The sequence below is a fragment of the Bos indicus x Bos taurus genome, chromosome 3 (genome assembly GCF_003369695.1).
Source record: "Bos indicus x Bos taurus breed Angus x Brahman F1 hybrid chromosome 3, Bos_hybrid_MaternalHap_v2.0, whole genome shotgun sequence".
In the NCBI taxonomy this organism is placed as follows: domain Eukaryota; kingdom Metazoa; phylum Chordata; class Mammalia; order Artiodactyla; family Bovidae; genus Bos; species Bos indicus x Bos taurus.
Window position 1 is genome coordinate 106,013,697 of NC_040078.1, and position 20,670 is coordinate 106,034,366.

At 40.4% G+C, this 20,670-nt stretch overlaps 2 protein-coding genes across 2 annotated transcripts in view; both read right to left on the reverse strand.

Annotated features, from left to right (window-relative positions):
- Positions 1-1,113: 1,113 nt before the first annotated feature.
- On the reverse strand, positions 1,114-4,321 carry TMCO2 (transmembrane and coiled-coil domains 2). The gene is made up of 2 exons (XM_027537686.1): positions 3,484-4,321; positions 1,114-1,545 (listed from the first exon to the last, which is right to left on the reverse strand). The coding sequence occupies exons 1-2, from the start codon at positions 3,715-3,717 to the stop codon at positions 1,231-1,233; spliced, it is 549 nt and encodes a 182-aa protein (XP_027393487.1). The 5' UTR covers positions 3,718-4,321; the 3' UTR covers positions 1,114-1,230.
- A 6,769-nt stretch (positions 4,322-11,090) lies between these two features.
- Positions 11,091-20,670, reverse strand: part of RLF (rearranged L-myc fusion) — a 79,731-nt gene continuing 70,151 nt past the window's right edge. The window contains exon 8 of the mRNA XM_027537685.1: positions 11,091-16,206. Within this exon, the coding sequence (XP_027393486.1) occupies positions 11,557-16,206 (4,650 nt within the window). The 3' untranslated portion in view covers positions 11,091-11,556. The remainder of the gene's footprint in view (positions 16,207-20,670) is intronic.

A 20,670-nucleotide genomic window follows, 5' to 3' on the forward strand; every position in this document is an offset into this window, starting at 1 on the left:
GGGCAGCGCACCATCATTAATCAATAACTTGTCCCACTGAGAGGGGTTTCAATACCTGCAAAACAGCTCAAAGATCTTGTGCTGTTGATGGGGAAACAGGACCTTGCCCCAAGGCTGCTCTTGAGTGTTTCTCCCTAGTCTTCTATCTCCTCTATCCTTAATTATGGGCTTCCCTGGTGGCCCAGCTGATAAAGAACCTGCCTGCCAATGCAGGAGACATGGGTTCCATCTCTGGGTCAGGAAGATACCCTGGAGTAGGAAATGGCAACCCACTCTGGTAATATTGCCATGGAAGTCCCATGGGCAGAGGAGCCTGGCAGGCTACGGTTCTTGGAGTTGCAAAGAGTCATTGGACAAGACCAAGCACTCATGAATGCAGGCACGCACCACCCTTCCCTAATTAACAGCAGCTTGAATCTACCCACTGGAACTCAGGGAAGGTCACGGAGGCTGAATGAAGGCCGTTTCCTATAATCAAAGAAATGGGGGATACAGAAAGAGTTTGTGCCTAGGAGCCCTATGGGACCCTGCACAATATCAAACTGAATCCATGCCCTTGGCAGTGAAAGTGTAGGCTCCTAACCACTGGGCCTCTAGGGAATTCCCTGTATTGTTTTTGTAATTCTTTGTTCTGAAATTACCCATCCAACCACCAAAACAGTGCCCCAGAAGTATTCAGGACAGATTCCCAAGAATTACCATAATGCTCTTACTCTTAGCACAGAGTAAGAATTAGTAAAAGTTGGATAAAATCAGTCTCCTTTATGTCCAGCCCCATCCTTGCCCACCGCTGAACAATCAATGCAAGGAGATTCCAGGCCACGTATTTTAGACCAAAAACAAACAAAAAGGTCAGCCTCCTCTCTATAGGACAGTCCACAGCATCGCCCGTGACAGCACTCTCCTGTTTTTATTGCATCTAATCCAACCTCTTCAGCATGGAACTCAAGGTCACATCCCTGACCATTCTCCCTTCTATTCCCTCCCCATGGTTCCTTTTCTATATGGCTGCTTATGGTCTCCAGCCTGCCAAGCAGGCCCCACAAACTCAGACATTTTTAACCACCATGATTCCCCACATGACCCCACCAAACATACACAAGAGGAAACGGCCCTGCTGAATAGAGAACCAGTCCTGGCCAGGTAATTTCAATATAGTTCTCTATCTTTATTGATACACCACCGCACACACAAGGAAAACAGTGCTTTTCTAGAAAAGGTTGGAGTCCATCACATTTCAGATGTGGATGTAAACCCTGATGTAGGCAAGGGACTCTGGCAGTCAGAGCAGCTGCAGTAGTGGTCAGAGGAGTACTCCCTCTTTGTGGTAGGTTTTTGGGAAATGATCATCCCTTCCAAGTCCTTCACTTTGTTTTCCACTGTCTGAAGCTTTTTCAGAATCTTCTCTTGCAGACCCAAAGACAGGAAAATATTATTGTCTTGAAGTGTGAGATCACTCCCTTCTGGGTTGACCAGCAAAGCCTGAAAAAAATCTGAGCCTTTCTTGTAAAGTTTGTAGAGTGTGATTGCAAACAACAGTATTTTCTAAAATAAAACAACAGAAGTTGAATGTTACTTGTTTATTCACATGAAATGCCACAGTCTACTGTAGATGCGAAAACAAAACTCTAATAGTAATAATAATCCCTCATTCCTAACAAAACATCCTCACACCTATTTTGTCTTTTGATCTTTACTTACCACAAAGTAGAGAGGTAGGCAGGGCAGGGATTATTATTTGCATCTAATTAATAAAGATTATATTAGTAAATAATGTTTGCTGAAAGTTTGCTTCATGCAAGGCTCTGTGCTAGAAGTTGCCTTGCCTGTGCAGGACCTATTTATGTAGAAAAAAAAAAAGAATCAGATAATTATTTAGATACCTTCCAGTTGGGACCCTGTCATTGTCCAAGGTCACATACTTGGAAATGGTAAAGCCACGACTGGAATCCAGGAATTCTGATTTCCATGTATATTCTCTTAGGACATGGCAGTCTGAAACACTGGATTTCTTGGTCATGGAAATTTTTTTTAAAAGGTGCTAGGACAGAGTCTAACTAGGAAAAGAAAAAAAAAATCACGTTTTTCCCTTATAATAACTAGCATTGCTTATTGAGCACTGTTAATGTGCTAAGTTTTATACATACAATACCTCCTTTAATTCTCACAAAAAACCCCAAGGGGGCACTGTTATCAAACCCATTTCACAGATAAGGAAACGGGGGTTTAGAGCCTAAGGGATTGCTCTCAGCTCACTCAGAAACCCCTGCAGTCTGACTCCAGAGTTTATTACCACTCTGTTATACACCTCTTTTCCTTGGATGAAGTGCCTGGAGGGCTGCGAATCCATCTGATTGAATTAAGCAATAACCAAACAAGAGCAGAACCAAGTAACACAGATGAGAGTTTGGTGTTTTGCCTTCTCTTCTATTAGTTAACTGAAATGCAGAATATGCATATGTAGATACACAAATCCCTGTTAGGGATTTCGATCAGTTGGACTATATTAAATGAGATTTTGGAGAATGTAATTTGGAATGCTAAAAATTGGGTTCGAATCTCAGCTTGGCCAGCATTTACAATCTATGTCACCTTGGGTAGGTGATAACCAAATTCCCTCACCTACAAAATGGAGTCAATAATCCCTGCCCTGCCTACCATGCAAAGTTTTCAAAGGTTGGGAGAAATGCAGGTGAGTGATTTCTCAAGAGGAGTGACATGAAAATAAGTGAATGCTACAAAATAATCCAATAATAACTTCTTTCAGCATTTACCAAGTAAACCAGTCACTCCGTAACAAAGCCCTCTTTAAACCCCATCTTCTTCAATTTAGGCTGAACGTCAATGCTCCTGTTTCCTTGTTTGTCACATGAAAAGAAACTATCCATTTCATGGAATTGTTGAAATTCTCAAAAGATTTTAACTATATTATAAATATAGCTGTTATTATTGGTAATTAAACAGAAGTATATAAAATCCGAAATGTTTCTTGTAATTTAAGGAGCCCCTGTGCATTCATTGCAGTGACTAAATAGACATATATATACATGCTTCCTCACCAGTTACAAAGCAAAGGCACAGTAGGAACAGAAAGGCAAAACCCAAGATGCCAGTTATACTTGTGGTGCTGTTCTATAAGAAGTACTCTACATGGTGTCGGGCACATGGTTAGACACTCAAAGATGAATACGAATACATGATCAAAGAAATCTGGAGATAAGGCTGCCTTCTCATGTTATAAGCTTCTTTAATCTGTTTATTATAAGCAAGCCAAAGATCATTGTGAGAAAGCATTTTTATGTCAAAAAGCTAATTGAAGGAAAAATTTTAGGGATAACCTAATTTCAACCAACTACAGAGACAAAAGGTGCACTCTCGCTCATCTGCATGGTCTTAAAACTGGGTGGCAGCAATATGGGAGAGAACTGACCAAATTTCACAATGCGTAAGTATTTAAATTTCTCCATAACAAAAGAGTATAACCTGAATTGACTGAACACTTCGTTTCCATAAGGCATACATTCCCACTCCCAACAAAATCAAAAAGGAAATTCCCAGGATAACTTGCACAGCCGGAGCAAGGTTATCTAGTGGCCCCAAATTTGTTTGCTGAGGCACACTAGTCTCTCCCAGAAGAGTTGCTTGTAGATAATTCCATATCGAGCTCAAAGAGAGATAATCTATGATGATGTCCCAGATAGAAGATGAAGATGACATTTTAATATACCAGCAGCTCCAGGAACTACATGTGCAGAGGCTTCAGGAACCTAGATATGAGTTGGGAAGAGTGGTCTGGGAGTCCCGGTGTTCTGGAGCCACTGTGAGCTGTTCTTTGTGATGTCACTGTTCTGGAGGCCAGCTTGCTTCCCACCCACCCACTGAACCTTCTCACTCAAAACCAGCCAGGCCATGGCCTGAGTTTTCAGTTCAATCATATCACTTTCTCTGATCTTTGACCAGTCCCAGCGCTGACACAGCACTGTTCAATAGAACTTTCGGCAATGATGTATCAGGTCTTTCCAATGTGGAAGCCACCGGTCACTTGAAATGTGGAGAGAGTGGCTGAGGGAGTGAATTTTACTTTTCATTTAATTTTAATTAAATTAAAGTAGACACATGTGGTTACCTTCTTCGTGTATAGTGCATTTCCAACAATCCACGGGATGGAGAGCAGTTATTTTCACATTTCAAATAAGAAAAGTGAGGTTAAGTGGAGATTTGAGGAGACAGGATTTGAAGAGGGACTTTCTAAAGAGCTGGGTTTCCCTGGTAGCTCAGCGGAAAAGAATCTGCCTGCCAATACAGGAGACACAGTTTGATCTCTGGGCTGGAAAGATCCCCTGGAGAAGGAAATGGCAACCCACTCCAGTATTCTTGCCTGGGAAGATCCCATGGGCAGAGGAGCCTGGCAGGTTATAGTCTACAGGGTTGCTAAGAGTCCAACACGACTACACACACACACACACACACACACACACACACATCCAAGCTAATAGTGTACTTGGTGAATGTGCAGGGAGGTTATTACTGGATCATTTTGTAGCATTTCCTTTTTTGTATGTCACTACTGCTTAGAAATTGTATCTTTGGGAAAGCTTTTGACATATTTGAGCCTCACTGTGCTCATCTATTTACGCCTTCGTAAGATTTATATAGGAACAAATGGTATAATTGCCTGAGCACTTTGTAAAGAGTAGCATGCTGTCCCATAACCTGCATGCCATGTTATCAAATCCATTATTTACTGACTAGTACCTATGCACTTGTCAAGGAGGTATGAAGATAAAATACAAGGTCTGTTCCCAAGAGTCTTACATAAAAAAGGTAGTTCACACACAAGTGTATCATATAAATTGTGAGATCAGTTATGAAGACACCAAGAATCCAACAGAGGGCTTGTACCAAGAGGAGAGGAGGGGCATGGTAAGGAGGGAGAGAAAGGGGGAATTATGAAAACTTCTGGAAAAATATTGTCTGATGCTTTTCTGGTTTGTTCATCTGGTTGACTCAAAGAAAGAACATAGATAGGGATGCCTGGAAAATATAACTATTTTGTTCTTTTAAAAAAATTGTTTATTTTTGGCTGTGTTAGGTCTTTGTTGCTTCTTGGGCTTTCCTCTAGTTTTGGTGAGCGGGGACTGCTCTGTTGAGGGTGTGGGCTTCTCACTGGGTGGCTTCTCTCGTTCAGGAGCACAGGCTCTAGGTGTGCGGGCTGGGTAGCTGCAGCTCTGTGCTCAGCAGTTGTGATGCATGGGCTTAGTTGCCCTGTGGCATGTGGGATCTTCCCGGACCAGGGATCGAACCTGGGTCCCTTGCATTGGCAGGCAGATTCTTAACCACTAGGCCATCAGGGAAGTCCTAACTGTCTTGTTCTTACAGGAAGGGGAGGTACAGCAAGTTGCTCAAGGTGTCAATGTGTGCTGTGTGCTTAGTTGCTCAGTCGTGTCCGACTCTTGCAAACCCACACACTGTAGCCTGCCAGGCTTCTCTGTCCATGGGATTCTCCAGGCAAGAATACTGGAGTGGGTTGCCATTTCCTTCTCCAGGGGATCTTCTCAACTCAGGAATTGAACCTGGGTCTCCTGCATTGCAGGCAGACTCTTTACTGACTGAGCTACCAGGGTGTCAGGGACACATCTAGAACATGGAGTCTAGAATAGTGTTGGATATATAGTATTAAAACCATGTCAGGTCAAAATGACATACTGATTTAGGCGTGACTGTTAATGGTGTTAAACCTATAGTCTGCTTGTGACTGATCACAACTAGAATCTTTTCTAGAAAGGAATAAAAATTACTCAGGTAATTGTTTTACCATAACAAGTTAAACATAGGCCAGAAACCATTAAAGAATGTTAACCAGAAATTTTTTGGAGAAAAATATAGTTGTGACAACAGAATCATTACCCAAGATATCCTACACTAGATTCCCGTTACATGGCACCTTACATTTTACTTTCAAAACACTTGACACGATTAAGGTTATTTGTGCAATTTGGGGTTTGATATGTCTCCCATGACTACTGTGAACTGAAGGAAGACAGGGACCATGTTCATCTGATTCACTACCGTATGTTCATTGTATTCACTGCTTGGCACACAGCAGGCATTTGAGTATTTCTAAGTAAATACAAAGTCCCCTAGAAGAATTCCAAATATCCTTATAGCCTAAACTGTTTAATCATCAAGTGCCTATTCCATTGGTGTACTTGTTTCTATAGAAGTTTTACAGAGTAGCTGTTAAAAGAGGATAGGCGCTTGGGAGTCTACTGGATCTGGCTTCAAATTTTGGCTGTACTATTCACGAACTTTGTTACCTTGGGCAGGTTACTTGAGGCTCAGTATCTTCATTGGTAAAGCAAGAGTAATTCCCACCTTATAGGACTACTGTAATGAGAATTCGGTAATTTGTGTAGAAGGTAAAGGCAACTATCATTTATAGTGATGTTTATGATCAAATGCTAGGTATTGTAGACTTCAATAGTATCAGTTCAGTTCAGTCACTCAGTCGTGTACAACTCTTTGCGACCCCATGAATTGCAGCACACCAGGCCTCCCTGTCCATCACCAACTCCCAGAGTTCACCCAAACTCATGTGCATCGAGTCGATGATGCCATCCAGCCATCTCATCCTCTGTCGTCCCCTTCTCCTCCTGCCCCCAATCCCTCCCAGCATCAGGGTCTTTTCCAATGAGTCAATTCTTCGCATGAGGTGGCCAAAGTATTGGAGTTTCAGCTCAGTACTAGTCCTTCCAATGAACACCCAGGACTGGTCTCCTTTAGGATGGACTGGTTGGATCTCCTTGCAGTCCAAGGGACTCCCAAGAGTCTTCTCCAGCACCACAGTTCAAAAGCATCAATTCTTTGGCGCTCAGCTTTCTTCACAGTACAACTCTCACATCCATACATGACTACTGGAAAAACCATATAGAGCTCCTCAAAGAGAATCTAGTCTGAAAAACCCATTTATTGTTTAACTCCTCTTGGACGCCTAAACACTGAGGAAGAATTGATCACAATGGAAGGTGTATCTCAGCCCCGCTTTAGTATCATCCATCCAGCCATCTTTCAGTCATTTCCACAGTAGTGCCCTATTAAGACTCTGACTTAACATGCGGCAACTTGTGATTTACTTGGTACACACTTTCAAACCTTCACTAGACTCATTTCCTGTCAAACAATACCCAAAATCTAGAACATGGTTATAGACACTGAAATACCTGCTGACCTGTCTCATCTTCTAACTCTTTCCCTTTCCCTTAACTCTGGCTCTACTAGACTTGTCAGTGTCACTAACACACCCAGCTGTTACACCACAAAGATTTGGCACAGAATTGGATAATCCCAACTTCTTGTTTCTTCAGGTTTAAACATTGCTTTCTTTACGGAAACTTTTTCTGTCCTTTTTTTGGTTCCCTCAGTCTGGGCATCTTTCATAGCACTTTTCATTATTTGCAGTTTTGTTTAATGTTTGTTGAACAGGTCACCCTCCTCGAAGAGGTTCAGGCCTCCAAATGCAGGCTGTTAATTTCTGCAAGTGTAGACCAAGCGGGCCTGTTAGCACAGTGGGCCACTCTTGGTAGGCTGTTTTACATACTAGGAGGCCATGTCCCAAGTCAGGAGTATAAAGCCACTCGGTCTCACAGGCTACTCTGGGTATGAAGAAAGGACTGAACAACTTCTTTTAGAAGTTTCTTTCGGAAAGAAAAACTCAAGAGGATCCGCTGGTGGTCCCTCCAGTGGTTAGAACTCTGAGTGGAAGCACTGCTGTGCTTCCACCCCTAGTTGGGGAAACTGCAAGTAGCCTGTGGTGTGGCAAAAAAAAAAAAAAGATCTTTTTCAAAAGTCACATGTTATTCGCAGAGACAGTAATTTCTGTTTTCCATCTCTTTCTCAAATGAGGAAGTGTCAGCACTGGACACATAACTGGAGTTGAACCTGCATGACTCAGAGCAGGATCTGCATGACCTGGCTTTTACCCATGCTTCCAACTTTATTTCCCATTACAAGCTTTCACAGAAAGTACAGCTCAATTACAAAACTGGTATTTCTGGTACTTTAAATGCCACCTGTGACTTTCCATCTTTCATCCTTCACATTAAGTTCCCCTTCCTGATATTTTCCCAGTCAGATGAGACTGGAAAGAAACTTAGCTCCACTAATTCCTAATTTTTATCAGCTAGACACTGCTGATCCCCATCTTTTTGATCTGTCAAGTAAGAATACTAACAGTACTGACTTCATGGAGTTATGAAAATTCAACAATATTGTTAAGTACTTAAAAAAAAAAAGTCTAATTATCCTGCAATCTCACAGCACTTTCCACTTTGTATTCTAGGCCTCTGCTTCTAGAACTTTTCTGTGCCTATGAATCATCTGGAGATGTTACTGAAATGCTGATTTTGGTCAAGGAGGTCTGGACTTGACATTCTACATTTTGAACAAGTTCCTAGATGACATCCATGCTGCCGGCCCACAGTCATACTTTGATTCTTTGCAACCCCATGGGCTGCAGCTCATCAGGCTCCTCCATCCATAGGATTCTCCAAGCAAGAATACTAGAATGGGTTGCCATGTCTTTCTCCAGAACTTCCTGACCCAAGGATCGAACCAGTGTCGCTTAAGTCTCTTGCACTGGCAGGCGGGTTTTTTACCACTAGCGCCACCTGGAAAGCCTACCCCAGCCCTCACATTGAAGCTCCATAATGGCAGACTCCTTAACAAATTCGTTATTTTTATGTCCCCCAAATACCTGTAATTATCTGTAAGTATGTGTGTACTTAAGTGTTTGGCTAATGAGTAACTCCATCCTTCAATGACTGTCCTTGCCCGTGCAGCTCAGAAGCAGGCAACCTGGGACAGAGGGGATAGGCTGGGGCTGAAATCCCTAGGAAGGCTCATCAAAACCTTTCTTCTCCACATTGCCCACTTGTTCTTTTTCACATATGTGCTCACAAACATGGAGAAACACAGAAGCAGGAGAATTCTGGGTAAAGGGCAAGAATCAAAGTGTCTGGCATTCTCGATTTCTACCTATTAATTTTAGGGGGCACAAACTCAGCGCTTCCAGGTCTGGAGGATTTGGAGGACAATCCCCAAAGAGGTATCAAGTAAAAATGATAGTACTAAAAGCTTCAAAAATAACCCTCTGACCTTCTGTATTATCATATAATCACACATGCTGGTTTTAACAGAACGTCATCTTCAGTAAACATCAAAGGCTTCCCTGGCGATCCAGTGGTCAAGATTCTGCCTTCTAGTGGAGGGAGTGCAGGTTCAGTTCCTAGCGCAGGAGCTAAGATCCCACCGGCTTCCAAGCCAAAAAACCAAAACATAAAAAGAGAAGCAATATTGTAACAAATTCAATAAAGACTTTTAAAATGGTCCATATTGAAATATCTTTAAAAAAAAAAAAAAGATCAAAAGAAGCAAACCATTCCAACTAGAATAGAAAATGCTTCTAGGATCATATTAAAGCAAACTTTCAACTGGGTTCTAAAAACTAGGGTTTGGTACTACTGCCAGTGACTCACTTGGTCCTCCCAGGGTGTAGGAGTTAGGAGTGGTTGAATACAGTTGAGTCTTTTTCTTTTGGCCAAACCACACAGCATGTGGGACCTTGGTTCCCCAACCAGGGATCAAATCTGTGCCGCTTGCAGTGGGAATGCAGAGCCCTAACTAAACCACTGGACCACTGGGGACTTCCCCTTTTTGGATGGATACAGTTGAGTCTTAAAGTTAGCAGCTTTCTCTTGGTCTGGTCTAAAAATCTCTAGAATGAGGAATTTTTAAGATGAGGCCACGGGTTATTTCTCATGCTCAGACCACAGGTAAAGGACCTTCTGAAACAATCACTTACACCTCAACACTTCGTAAGGCAGGAAACTGAAGCCCAGAGGGGAAATGAGCTCAAGATCCCAAAGAACTCAGTCAGTAGTGACCTCAGCCTCTAAGAAGTTCCACTGTTTCTGCCACTTTTGCTTTCAGTAGAATCTTGTTTGAGAATCTTGTATCCTACTAAGATCTGAGCCAAGAAATGACTTCAGCTTGGTGGTGGTGGTAGTGGTGGTAGGGTGCTTTAGACTCTTAGGCTGAGGAGGTGGTAGAATAAAATTCTTTAAGAGCTGACAAAACAAGGTTTAAGGGTCAGAGAAAAGATCTTAAAATTCTAACCAGAGGCATAAGAAGGTGATTTTAGGACTATCTGTGTCATTTCATTGTTAAATAATGATAAAGTGACTTCACAAAGAACAGAGAATAAAGCTGCTATATAAGAAAACAGTGCTTTTCTTGTCATTACACATGGATGTCCCACTGTCCACTGAAACTTTAACACAGAGGCCAAACTCATCTTGTGTTTCTATTGTCTTCCCCCAAACTCCTTTTTAGTCTTGCCTCAGTTGGTTGCATCCATCACTACAGAACCTTAAGTTTTCCTCAAAACATTTTCTCTACCCTCCAGTGCATAATAATCCTCTTAAATTTCTCAATTTCATCTACTCGTCCCTCTGCTGCCGTTGTTTGCCTCTCACCAAGTTTGCCTCAATTACTTTAACGGACTTAGATCTGTTTCCATTCTCAGCCCCTCCAATCACACTCATTTCAAGCAATCTACAGATTAATATGAATGTTGTTTAAAATTCTGTAAAGGCTCTAGGCTGCCTATGGACTCAAGTCCAAAGTCCTCCGTGTTCGTGGTCTGGTTCCTATCTCTACAAGAAGCTCATATGCTCCAGTGCTCCCCTTTTACTGCCAGCCTATCACATTATTTGTAGTTGCCTGGAAACACGGCTTTATTATCTCTGAATGTGTTGAGCCGTATGCCTGGCATACCCTCTCCTTTCTACCTGAAAAACTCCTGAACATCCTCTTCCAGGAGCTACCTTGACTCCCAGAGTTAATTACTCTATTACTCTATCTTAGAATTTTCTTTCCACAAATTTTTTAAGACAACAGTCATTCAAAAGGAAGCTTGATCTGAATGGTTTGGTTAAGAACCGGGGTAAAATATAAGTGCACATTTCAGAAAATACATGTGCAATTCCAATTCATGTGTGGCATGAAAACTCATTATGAGTAAACAAAAAAAATGGGTGAAAAATTGTAATTTATTGAAACTCAACTCAAAAAATATAAGATGCTGTAGTGTACAATATATTACACAAAGCACCCTCGGGCGCACATTCAAGTCAAGTAAGAACTCCATACCCCTTTCCCTAGCCCTCCCACCCTGGGATCTTAGTATCTGTTCCATATACAATCATGCACACTTAATTTGAAAAAGGAAGCCCCAATATATTTTGATGTATTAATTAGCACCAAACAAGAATACAGTTCCATTTTTTAATAAACAAAACAAAAAACCCAATCAATAAACCAACTGGAGAGCTAATGGACTCAGCCAATACTGCTGACATAGATATTATACATTCATGTAAATACACAGCCTATTCTACCCTAATGATGGTGTGGCTGGTTCTCAGCCTTTGTTCAAGTTGGCAACTGTCCCCACGTTGCAGTGCTGGAGCCAGTCTGTTTCTAAAACAAAATTGCTATTTAGGAACTTCCTACACAAAGCTCATCTGTCTTTTTTGTTGGAAACAAGTCTAAAATTGGTGTGGAAAACTTAGATCTTTCAAGGACAACCACTGGCCGAAGATAATGAAGCTGTTTTAAGGCAAGTTCTCCACAGTCTGTTAATGCTTTGTCCAATACGACCCTCAGGTTTTCCAAGGAGGGAACTGTTGTCGTCTCAGCTACTATTAAAGGTGGGATTGCAGTCAGGTTCTCATGAATTGCAGAGTCACTGGAAGAATGAGGTATGTCAACTTCAGGGTCATTGTCATTCACCATATTGTTTGCCATAACACTCCCTGTTAAGTCATTACACGGTTGTGAAGAATTACTTAATGTTAAGTGCTCTGAAGGCTCCCAATCATCAAAATCATCTTCTTTCTCTTCACTTTCCTGAATAAATTTCAGAAATGAAGATTCAAATCCCATTGGTTTATAAGTCTTCAAATCAAATGACCTGGGCTGTGGATGCTTCCTGAAATTCTCTTTTGGAACATGGGTTGAATTTTTTACAGTGTTTTCTTGCCCTGAACTTTGCTGCCCAGTTTCTGAGTCTTTGATCCTTGGTAAAGGCAGCTGGAAACTTGTGAAATAAGTCCCACTTTCAGTCCCATCAGGATTAGGTATGGAATTTTCTATTTTACAAGGAGGAGGCTGAACTATATTACATTGTTCCAAAGAAGTGGTTTCTGAACTATGGTTACATTTCAGAGTTCCTCTGTAGAGCAGAGAATCTGCATCAAAAACTGGGTTGCTCTCTATACATCCTTTCTGGCCTCCATCCCTTTCGCCTGGATGAAGGGGGTCAGCGGTCTGCACAGGCATGCTAGTGTCTGCTGGGGGATGGCTATGCTGTATGAGCTCTGATTCACAGCTCCCATCTTCTTCTTTCTTTATATAGGGCTCTGCTTCAGAAATGGGCTCCTCCTTAATTTTGGTACCGTACTTAACACACATGACAAGGTTTTCCATCTGTTGCTCTAGGTAGGCACTACTCATCTGATGGGTGCGTTTGTAATGCCTCACTATGCTGCTCTCCAACTTCACCACAGACAAGCATCCTTGAACCATGCAGGGGTACTGTGTGTGCTCAGAATGCTCCACACACATATGGAGGGCTTCAGCTCTCGTTTTAAAACTAATTGGAGCTTTTTTGTCTTTGATTAAGCCACACTTTTTAGCCTTGGCATTAAACGATTTCCTGGTCGTCTGATGTTCGTGCCCCTGAGGGTGAGCTGTTTGACACACCTTTTCACTCCGTAGTAACCTTTCATTTGCTACTTTCTGGCTTCTAAACAGATCATCATAATAGTCCTTATGTCGGTAATATACATGTTGAGAATAATTGCTGCGATGGGTGAAAATCTGGCCACAGCCATTAAGATCACAATGAATTTCATAGTCTGAATGTATTTCTCCTTCAATGTTATGCTGTTCCATCAAGTGGTGCTTCAACTTACTGAATGTATAAAAAACAGCAGGGCACTGAGGCTGGTTACAGGAAAATCTGGCCACTGACTCAGCTTCAGAAAGCACTTTCGGCTCTTCAATGTGATCTAGGTTATGAGAGTCACTACAGTGCTTCGCAAGAGCTTTGGAACACAGGAAGCGTTTGTTACATTCCTTATATTTGCAGGCAAATATCTTTTTACATTTGACAAGTTCCCTTTTGGTTCTCGCTTTGTCTTTCTCTAAACATAACTGCTCTTTGTTGTATTGATGTACAGTCCTGTAATGGCGAATCAAGCCTTTGAGATTGGTGAAGGAGGAGTTGCAAGTTTTATGAATACAATGGAATGGTTTGTGGTATTTATTCAAAATGTAGCAGAGATTTCCTTTAGCAACAGTTCTCCTGCTACCTCTGCCCTCTCTTCCTTCTCCTTCTTCTCTATGGCTGCCTATTGGTGATGAGAGATCAGATATTTTGCTTTCCGTTTCTTCACAGGATGACTCCAAATCTGTTTCCGAACTGCACTCATCCTTTTTAGAATGACAGTGTGGCTTCTCAGAGTTACCACTGGGATCACCTCCAAGTTCTGAAGGACAATCAACTTTCAACCTGTCTACTGAGCATGGGCCTTCATGATCACATTTTTCATTATCTAATAGTTTTTGAGTTACTCTGTCGCTGCCAATTTGATGTTTATTTTTATAATGAATCCTAAGGTGTGTTTTTCGCGTAAATGACCTTTGGCAAATATGACACTGGAACGGGGAATACCGATGTTGAAACATGGTTAACTGAAGGACTTTTTCTTTTGAATAATTATGCTTTTTAAGATAATGCATTAACAAAGCCTCTCTAGTCACAAATTCATATTTGCATCCTTGAAGCTCGCAGAAAAAAGGCTTGGCTGCCAACTGCGCCAGGTACTGACTTGGCATATTTTCATCTTGATTCTGAAAATTAAGATCTGAGATTGTAGCTGAAACTGCTTGAAGAGACTTAGCACCACTGGATGGGTACCCCTGCAATGACCCTGAGAAAGATCCATGGGTTATTGAGTTTTTCAAGCTTAAATGTTTCAAGCGTAACAGAAGTTCCAACATGGTATCCTCTGTACAGGGCCTCTTAGAGGCACAGATGGAGGCTTCTGAGGAATAGCCTTGATGTTCTCGTTTACATTTAGTATGGATATTGTGATCCAGACCTTCATCTGGGGAGTCACTGTTTGTATCTGAGCTGGGTTTAGGTTCTGCATCAAACTTTTCAGTCGTTGGATTGTGTTCATTACCCAAACAGGGAAAGAGATCCTTTGTCTTTACCTTTTTGGGTTTGAAATGGTATGGATGAACCTTCCGTAGGTGCTTCTGCATGCCTCTCGCGTTTTTGTATGTGGAACCACAGCCATCAAAACCACAGGTAAACTTAGTCCCATCAAAACAAACTGCTACATTGGAACATTTCTCCTTTAAACTGGAGGGCACAAAAACTTTTTCATGAGATAATAATATATCCTGCATGGTTTCAGAGTGATCCAGTGTGTCAATTAACTCTTCATTCATGGAAGCTGAAGAGCTATGACTTAACTGATCACTAGAATTACTGTCACTGTTTTCTTTCAGATTTTCTGTAGTTTCTATCTGAGAACTAGCTGATCCTGCACAGAAGAGAAGATCCTCTGGTAAACGTGACTTATCAGTTTGGTCAAGCAGATGGGGCTGATCAATACAATCCTGCTTTTCACCTGCTGCCGGCTCAAGTTTCACTGTTTTCTTCACATCTCCATTTGAACTTTCAACATTATGCATTGAGAGGTGATTCTGATATTCAATTTTGGAATAATAGAACTTTTTGCAGCCAACGAAGTTGCACGTGTAAGATGCATCCCTAAAGTGTTGTGCTTCATGGTGGTAAAGCTGTCCCAAGTCACTGAAAACAATATTACAGCCATTTAATTCACATTTATAACGCAGATCATCATGTTTTTGTTTATGGTTAAGCAGTTCGTTCACTGATCCAAACCTAGCATAGCAATCTATAGATACACACATATAAGGCTGAGGACCACAATGCACTTGTTCGTGCTCTCGCAGGTGAAAAGCAGACATGAAATGTCGTCGACAATAAGTACACTTCTCTCTTCTATTTTTCATATCTAAGTAGTGCTTGGCATTTTCATCATTATTTTGGTGTTCAGCTTTAAGATGCACACTTAAGTATTTGAACTGCTTAAACACACGGGAACAGTCTGTGCCAGGACATGGGTACAAATCTCTGTCTTGCAGGTGGCAATCTTCTAATTTGCTGAATGTGACATATTCATGTGACTCTCCTTTGGCTTGTTCATTCAGTGACTGACCTTGCTCCAGGGCTGCAGAGGGGCTCTTGGGACAGATTCCCTTTTGAGAGCCTTTCAAGAGTAATTTCTTTCTAGAGCGGTCCCTTCTGCTTGGTGGCATTTTAACATGTTCCATCACATGAGGAACAAATATTTCTTTTCTCTTGAATTTTTTAATACAAACCGGACAGGTGTAAATTCCATCTTCCATATGCATCTTAGAATGATGAAGAATCCTGGCCTCTATACATTCTCGCTTACATAACAAACAGAAAAATTTATACTGAAGCCACCTCTGGTATCTTTCAGAAGAACCAATGGGTTTCTTGTCTCTTTTCTCCTTATGTTGATCTGTCACATCTCTTCTTCTATATTGTTTATCTTCTTTACCTTCCTCATAGTCACTGAGAAATGACTCTAAAACATCTGTGTCATTAATAGACATTTCATAGCCACTTAGATCATCATCAGAATCTGAGGCTTCTTGTCCTAGAAGTTGGTGGCAGTGTCGTTTTAAAGTTTTCCAGTCCCAAAATTCAGGATCAAAAGGCCAGTGGGCTTTTAAAGCTAGTAAAAGCTCACATCGGAGAGAATTTGGAACTGGTGCATTTTCTTCATCAAATTTTTGATCTGGTTGGGAATACAGTTCTTCCAACATGTTAAATCCATCCAAACTGGGTTCAATTAAAAATTCTGTAAGTTGACAAGCTCGTCTAACTTCTAAATCTTCTGGCAAAAGACAAGCAATTGTTTTACAAACTGATGCCTTCATTTCTTCATCCTCACTTGTTCTGAGTTGAAGAGCTCTGACACACAGTAAAATCGACACCCCAAGACCAGCATCTTGTGCCTGTTAAGAAAAACAGGGAAGAAAAGGTTTTTTTTCCATATGGAAAACTACATAAATTTGGAAATACTACATAAATTTCACTGATAGTATACACACATACACTCTTCTTAAAACTTATAAACAACAACAATGTACATTTATAGAGTATCCAACTTTATAAAGCACTGCATATTATTATTATTTGGCCACACTGTGCAGCATGCAGGATCTTAGTTCCCCAACCAGTAACAAAACCCATGTTCCCTGCAGTTGAAATGTGGAGTCTTAACGAATGGACCGCCAGGCAAGTCCCAAAGCACTGCATATTAAAGCAGTCCTTAATCCTCAGCAATCTACCTATGTGCCAAATGTGTAAATTAAAAAGGCACATAAATTCAGAGGAGCTCAGAATAAATAAGGTCACTGAAAGAGTCAAAAAAGAACTGTCTCAGCTGGGTAGGAAGGACAGGGCTTAAATAAATGGGTTTAAGAGGAAATACATGTGTAAAAGGGAGTTTAAGACTGAATTCAATTTAAAAAATTCATGTATCATGAACAACTGGGTGTTTTCAAAACCTCAAGGGTAAAATAAATGATTTTTCCGTTTCCTCCAAAAAAAAAAAAATCAGTACTTTATAGTTACAGGTGTACTGAATCTGTTTCCCATAGAAAAACAAAAGAAAATTTCTCTAAAGCAGCAGGTTCTCAGAAATTAGTCAAAAATCATGAAAAAGACCTGGTTGTATATGATAAAAGGCAAGTGCATTTAAAATGATCCTTTCATGTGAGAGGCTGAAAGGATATGTGAAAATAATATGAACAAAGAAAAGCAGGATCTTATGGCAGAGTAGCTTAAAATACAGTACTGAAAAGCACAGAATTTTGAGCCAGACTGACTGCCTTTGAACCCCAGCTTCACAACAGTGACAAGTTCTTAACGCCTCTAAGCCTCAGTCCCCTTATCTGTAAAATGACAACTGTAGCGGCAATATTAGATTTTCTCCTAATGTTGTTATAAAAATGAAGTAAGGTAACAGAAAGTGATTAATACAATGTTGGCACACAGTACATATTCAACAGAATCCCATATAAAATACTTGATGATAAATCCCACTGTTCAATTTGCTAAGCAATTATTCTGTGTTGGGTACCATTCTAAATTCTGAGAACACAATGAAATAACTGCCATCAATATACAGAACCCTTATTAATCTTGGACATTATTCTGAATAAACTTTTTGCATAGATTATCCTCATTTGGCTTCGCTATATCCCACGTGCCCTTGATACAATATGCCAAGGCACTTCTTCAGTTTCCTGTTTAAAAACCTATCAAATTATTCATATCCATCAGTTTCTTCAAAATTCAGTTCCACATTCCACACCCTAATTCTAATTTATTCACCACTCCTTTAACAAGTAACTACCCATTCAGAATGTATAATGGTAGTTCTGTGGGGTTGTTTTTGGAAAAGTATTCTTAGTGATTTCACAAACTTTACCATTTCAACTAGATTGGGCTGTTTAAGAAAGAACAGATCTGGATTCTTTGCTGTTTACTCACACAGTCTTGTGAAAGGGGTTTAGTAACCTGTTAAGAACCTATGAAAAATTTTAAAACTTAATGGACTTTCTCCAAGTCCTCTGTGCTCTGACTTACAAATGATAACCATTGTATCTGACTTACAAATGATAACCATTATGCCATTTGTCAAGATACCCAGGGTCTAGATCCTTACAAGTCACACATTTCTAATTTTCAGCTTCTTTATTACTGAAGAGAAGGGAATAAAACTAGACAAAATTTTGCAAAATGATTCTAACTTGTATGTTCCACCAAAAAGAGCTCAATGGTCAAATAAACTGGCTTCAAGATTATCCCTCTTCTTATACCTTCCATTTCAAATATAACCAACATCTATATCCATTCTTCTGTCATACTATTTTTAAAGCCTTGAGAGACACCCTACATTCTCTAAAGTCATCCCTTCCAATATGAGTTTCTCAAGTCACAGAATCAAAGTTTAAGAAGTCTTGAGCACCTTTAATTGATTATCTGCTTTAAGCTCTTTATTTAGAGAAAACTAAAACCCAGAAAATAAGGAGGTACTATTACAAGGCCTGCCTTCCACAAAAGACCCAATGCCCACAAAAGTTTTTCAGCATCATTAATCTTTTCCTTCCCGAGGGCTATGTAACCGGTTGCTATGCACTAAGATCATTTCACCTCTTTCACAAAAATCAAATACCTGATTTTATCTGGTTAGAAAGTCACCCAGAATCATCAGTGTATCTCCAAGCTCCCCTTGCAGCTAGGTGACCGTGTTTGTGAATGCGTTAGAAGGAACGGGGGGAAAGGTGTGTCATAGTGTGGTCTGCTCCCCACTCTACTCGCTATCTGGAATGAAGACATTATAGCTGGGACTGGAACAGTTAGATCTTGGAACATGAGATGGAAGCTATGTGTTAACAGCAGATAAAAGGAACCTGGGTTTCTGATATTTGGAGCCATGAGAGGATCCTTGGCCTATCTAGCTGGGTTATTGATTTGTAAAAGAGAGGGAAAAACTTTTTTCTTCTTCACATCACTATCATCTGGTATATCTCCATTCACAGTAGAACTAGATCCCAAATGATAGAGGTTAGATCACGTCTCGCTTTTGAAAACCTAGAGGTGTCTTGCTCAATTTGAAAGGAATTCCATTTCACTCCCCTTCCACCCACCAGTCCATAGCTTTTCTACCCTTTAGGACAAATATCATAAGTAAAGATTACAGGGGGAAAATATCCTAGGACTAGGATGAAAAATAAATGGGTTCTGGTTATACAAATGGACAGCAAATTCCTTGGTATGCGTCAGAAACCCATCTTCTCTAATCCTCTAACATTTTCCCATTTTTGTGATTCCCTGAGGTAAAGAGAAATCTAAAATAACCCCCTGACCTTCACTTTTGTATAATCTCCTCATTTAGAGTATAAGCAGAACCTATAAATATGGAATTATTCTTATGATTATGTTATGTTATATGGCAAAAGAGACCCTGCAGGTGTAATTAAAGCCCCAAACCCATTGATCTTAAGACAAGTGGATTACCTGACCCAATCACTCAAGCTCTTTAAATCTAGGTCTGGAAGTCAGAGGTGAAGGAGGTCATATTTGAACAATTCTTTGTGCCTTTGCTGGCTTCAAAATGAAAATGAGAGTGGCTTCCAGGAGCTGAAAACAGGCTGTGGCTGACAGCCAGCAAGAAAATGAGGATTTTAGCCCTACAACTGAAAGGAACTGAATTCTATCAACAATACAAATGAGCTCAGATGTGGATTGTCTACAGAGCCTCCAGATAAAAACTCAGCTTGGCCAACACCTCAATTTTGGCCTTGTGATACTGAGCCGTGAACCATGCCACACTGTGCTGGACTTCTGCCCCACAAAACTGTGAGCTAATAAACGGGTGCTGACTTCAGGGCTAAGCTGTGGTGTTCTCTTATGCAGCAAGGAAAAACTCAGCCTTTCCTTAAAGATTAAAAAAAACAAACAAACCCTAAAACCAAAACTTCTAAAAGGCCAGTTGTACCACTGATGATTTTAAACAGGCAAGTTCTGTAATTACTTGAACATGCTCCTATGATAGGGATACAACTTCATTTGTAGTGATGAGAAATAATAATCACCTAGCTTGTCTAAGTATGAATTTGCTTCTGATAACTGTTTTACATTTTCCTATCTTTACTGGAGAAGACTAGACACACAGTATTAAAATAGGATATGGATAGTACTAAAATAGGATACATTAAAGGCTACAGAACATATCAATGATACAACTGTGCCTTGACTTTAGTATAAACAATCCTTGGATGTTGTCAAAGAAGTAACCCATAAAACATACCCATAAACCATCATAGATACAGGTATACAGGGATCTCTGTCATTGAGTAGACACTAAAAACAGAAACCAAGCATAGCATAAGGCTCGTCTAAATCTCCAGTCTTAGCATTAATTTATGGGGCCAAATTCAAAACACTAGGTTTTATACACAGCACTTCATTTTAGGAAATATTTATTTCTTAAAAAACAAGACAAAACTAACTTGCTTCCTAATTTGCACAGAAGCTTGCAATCTGTGTACAGTCCTTTCCTCTAAAACCTAGATAATCTATCACTCCATCATCAAGGAGTTAGTCATTCCATTATCAAGGAGCTGGAAAATACAATTATACTTTCTTCACTAATAATTACTATCCTAATTTACCAACAAACATGTCTGTATATAATACAGAACACTATTCTAGGAAAACCAGACCTAGGTTGGGGTGACTGAGGGGACAATCAAGAAACAATCTTTCCTTCCTCCAGTGGTCTGTAATGTCGATCACTATTTTCCACAAAGAAATATTGTTGATTCCTAGGAAATCTGCAGAAACAGCTAGCTATGTCTAGTTCCATAATCTTATTAAATCCCATTATTTCTCATTTTCCCTTATTT

Bases quoted from the DNA above. Each gene is read 5' to 3' on its own strand.
- TMCO2 (XM_027537686.1), bottom strand. From the start codon at position 3,717: ATGTCATCTTCATCTTCTATCTGGGACATCATCATAGATTATCTCTCT. The intron at 1,546-3,483 runs GTTATACTCTTT...GTTTTATTTTAG, and splicing joins GAAGTGTTCAGTCAATTCAG to AAAATACTGTTGTTTGCAAT.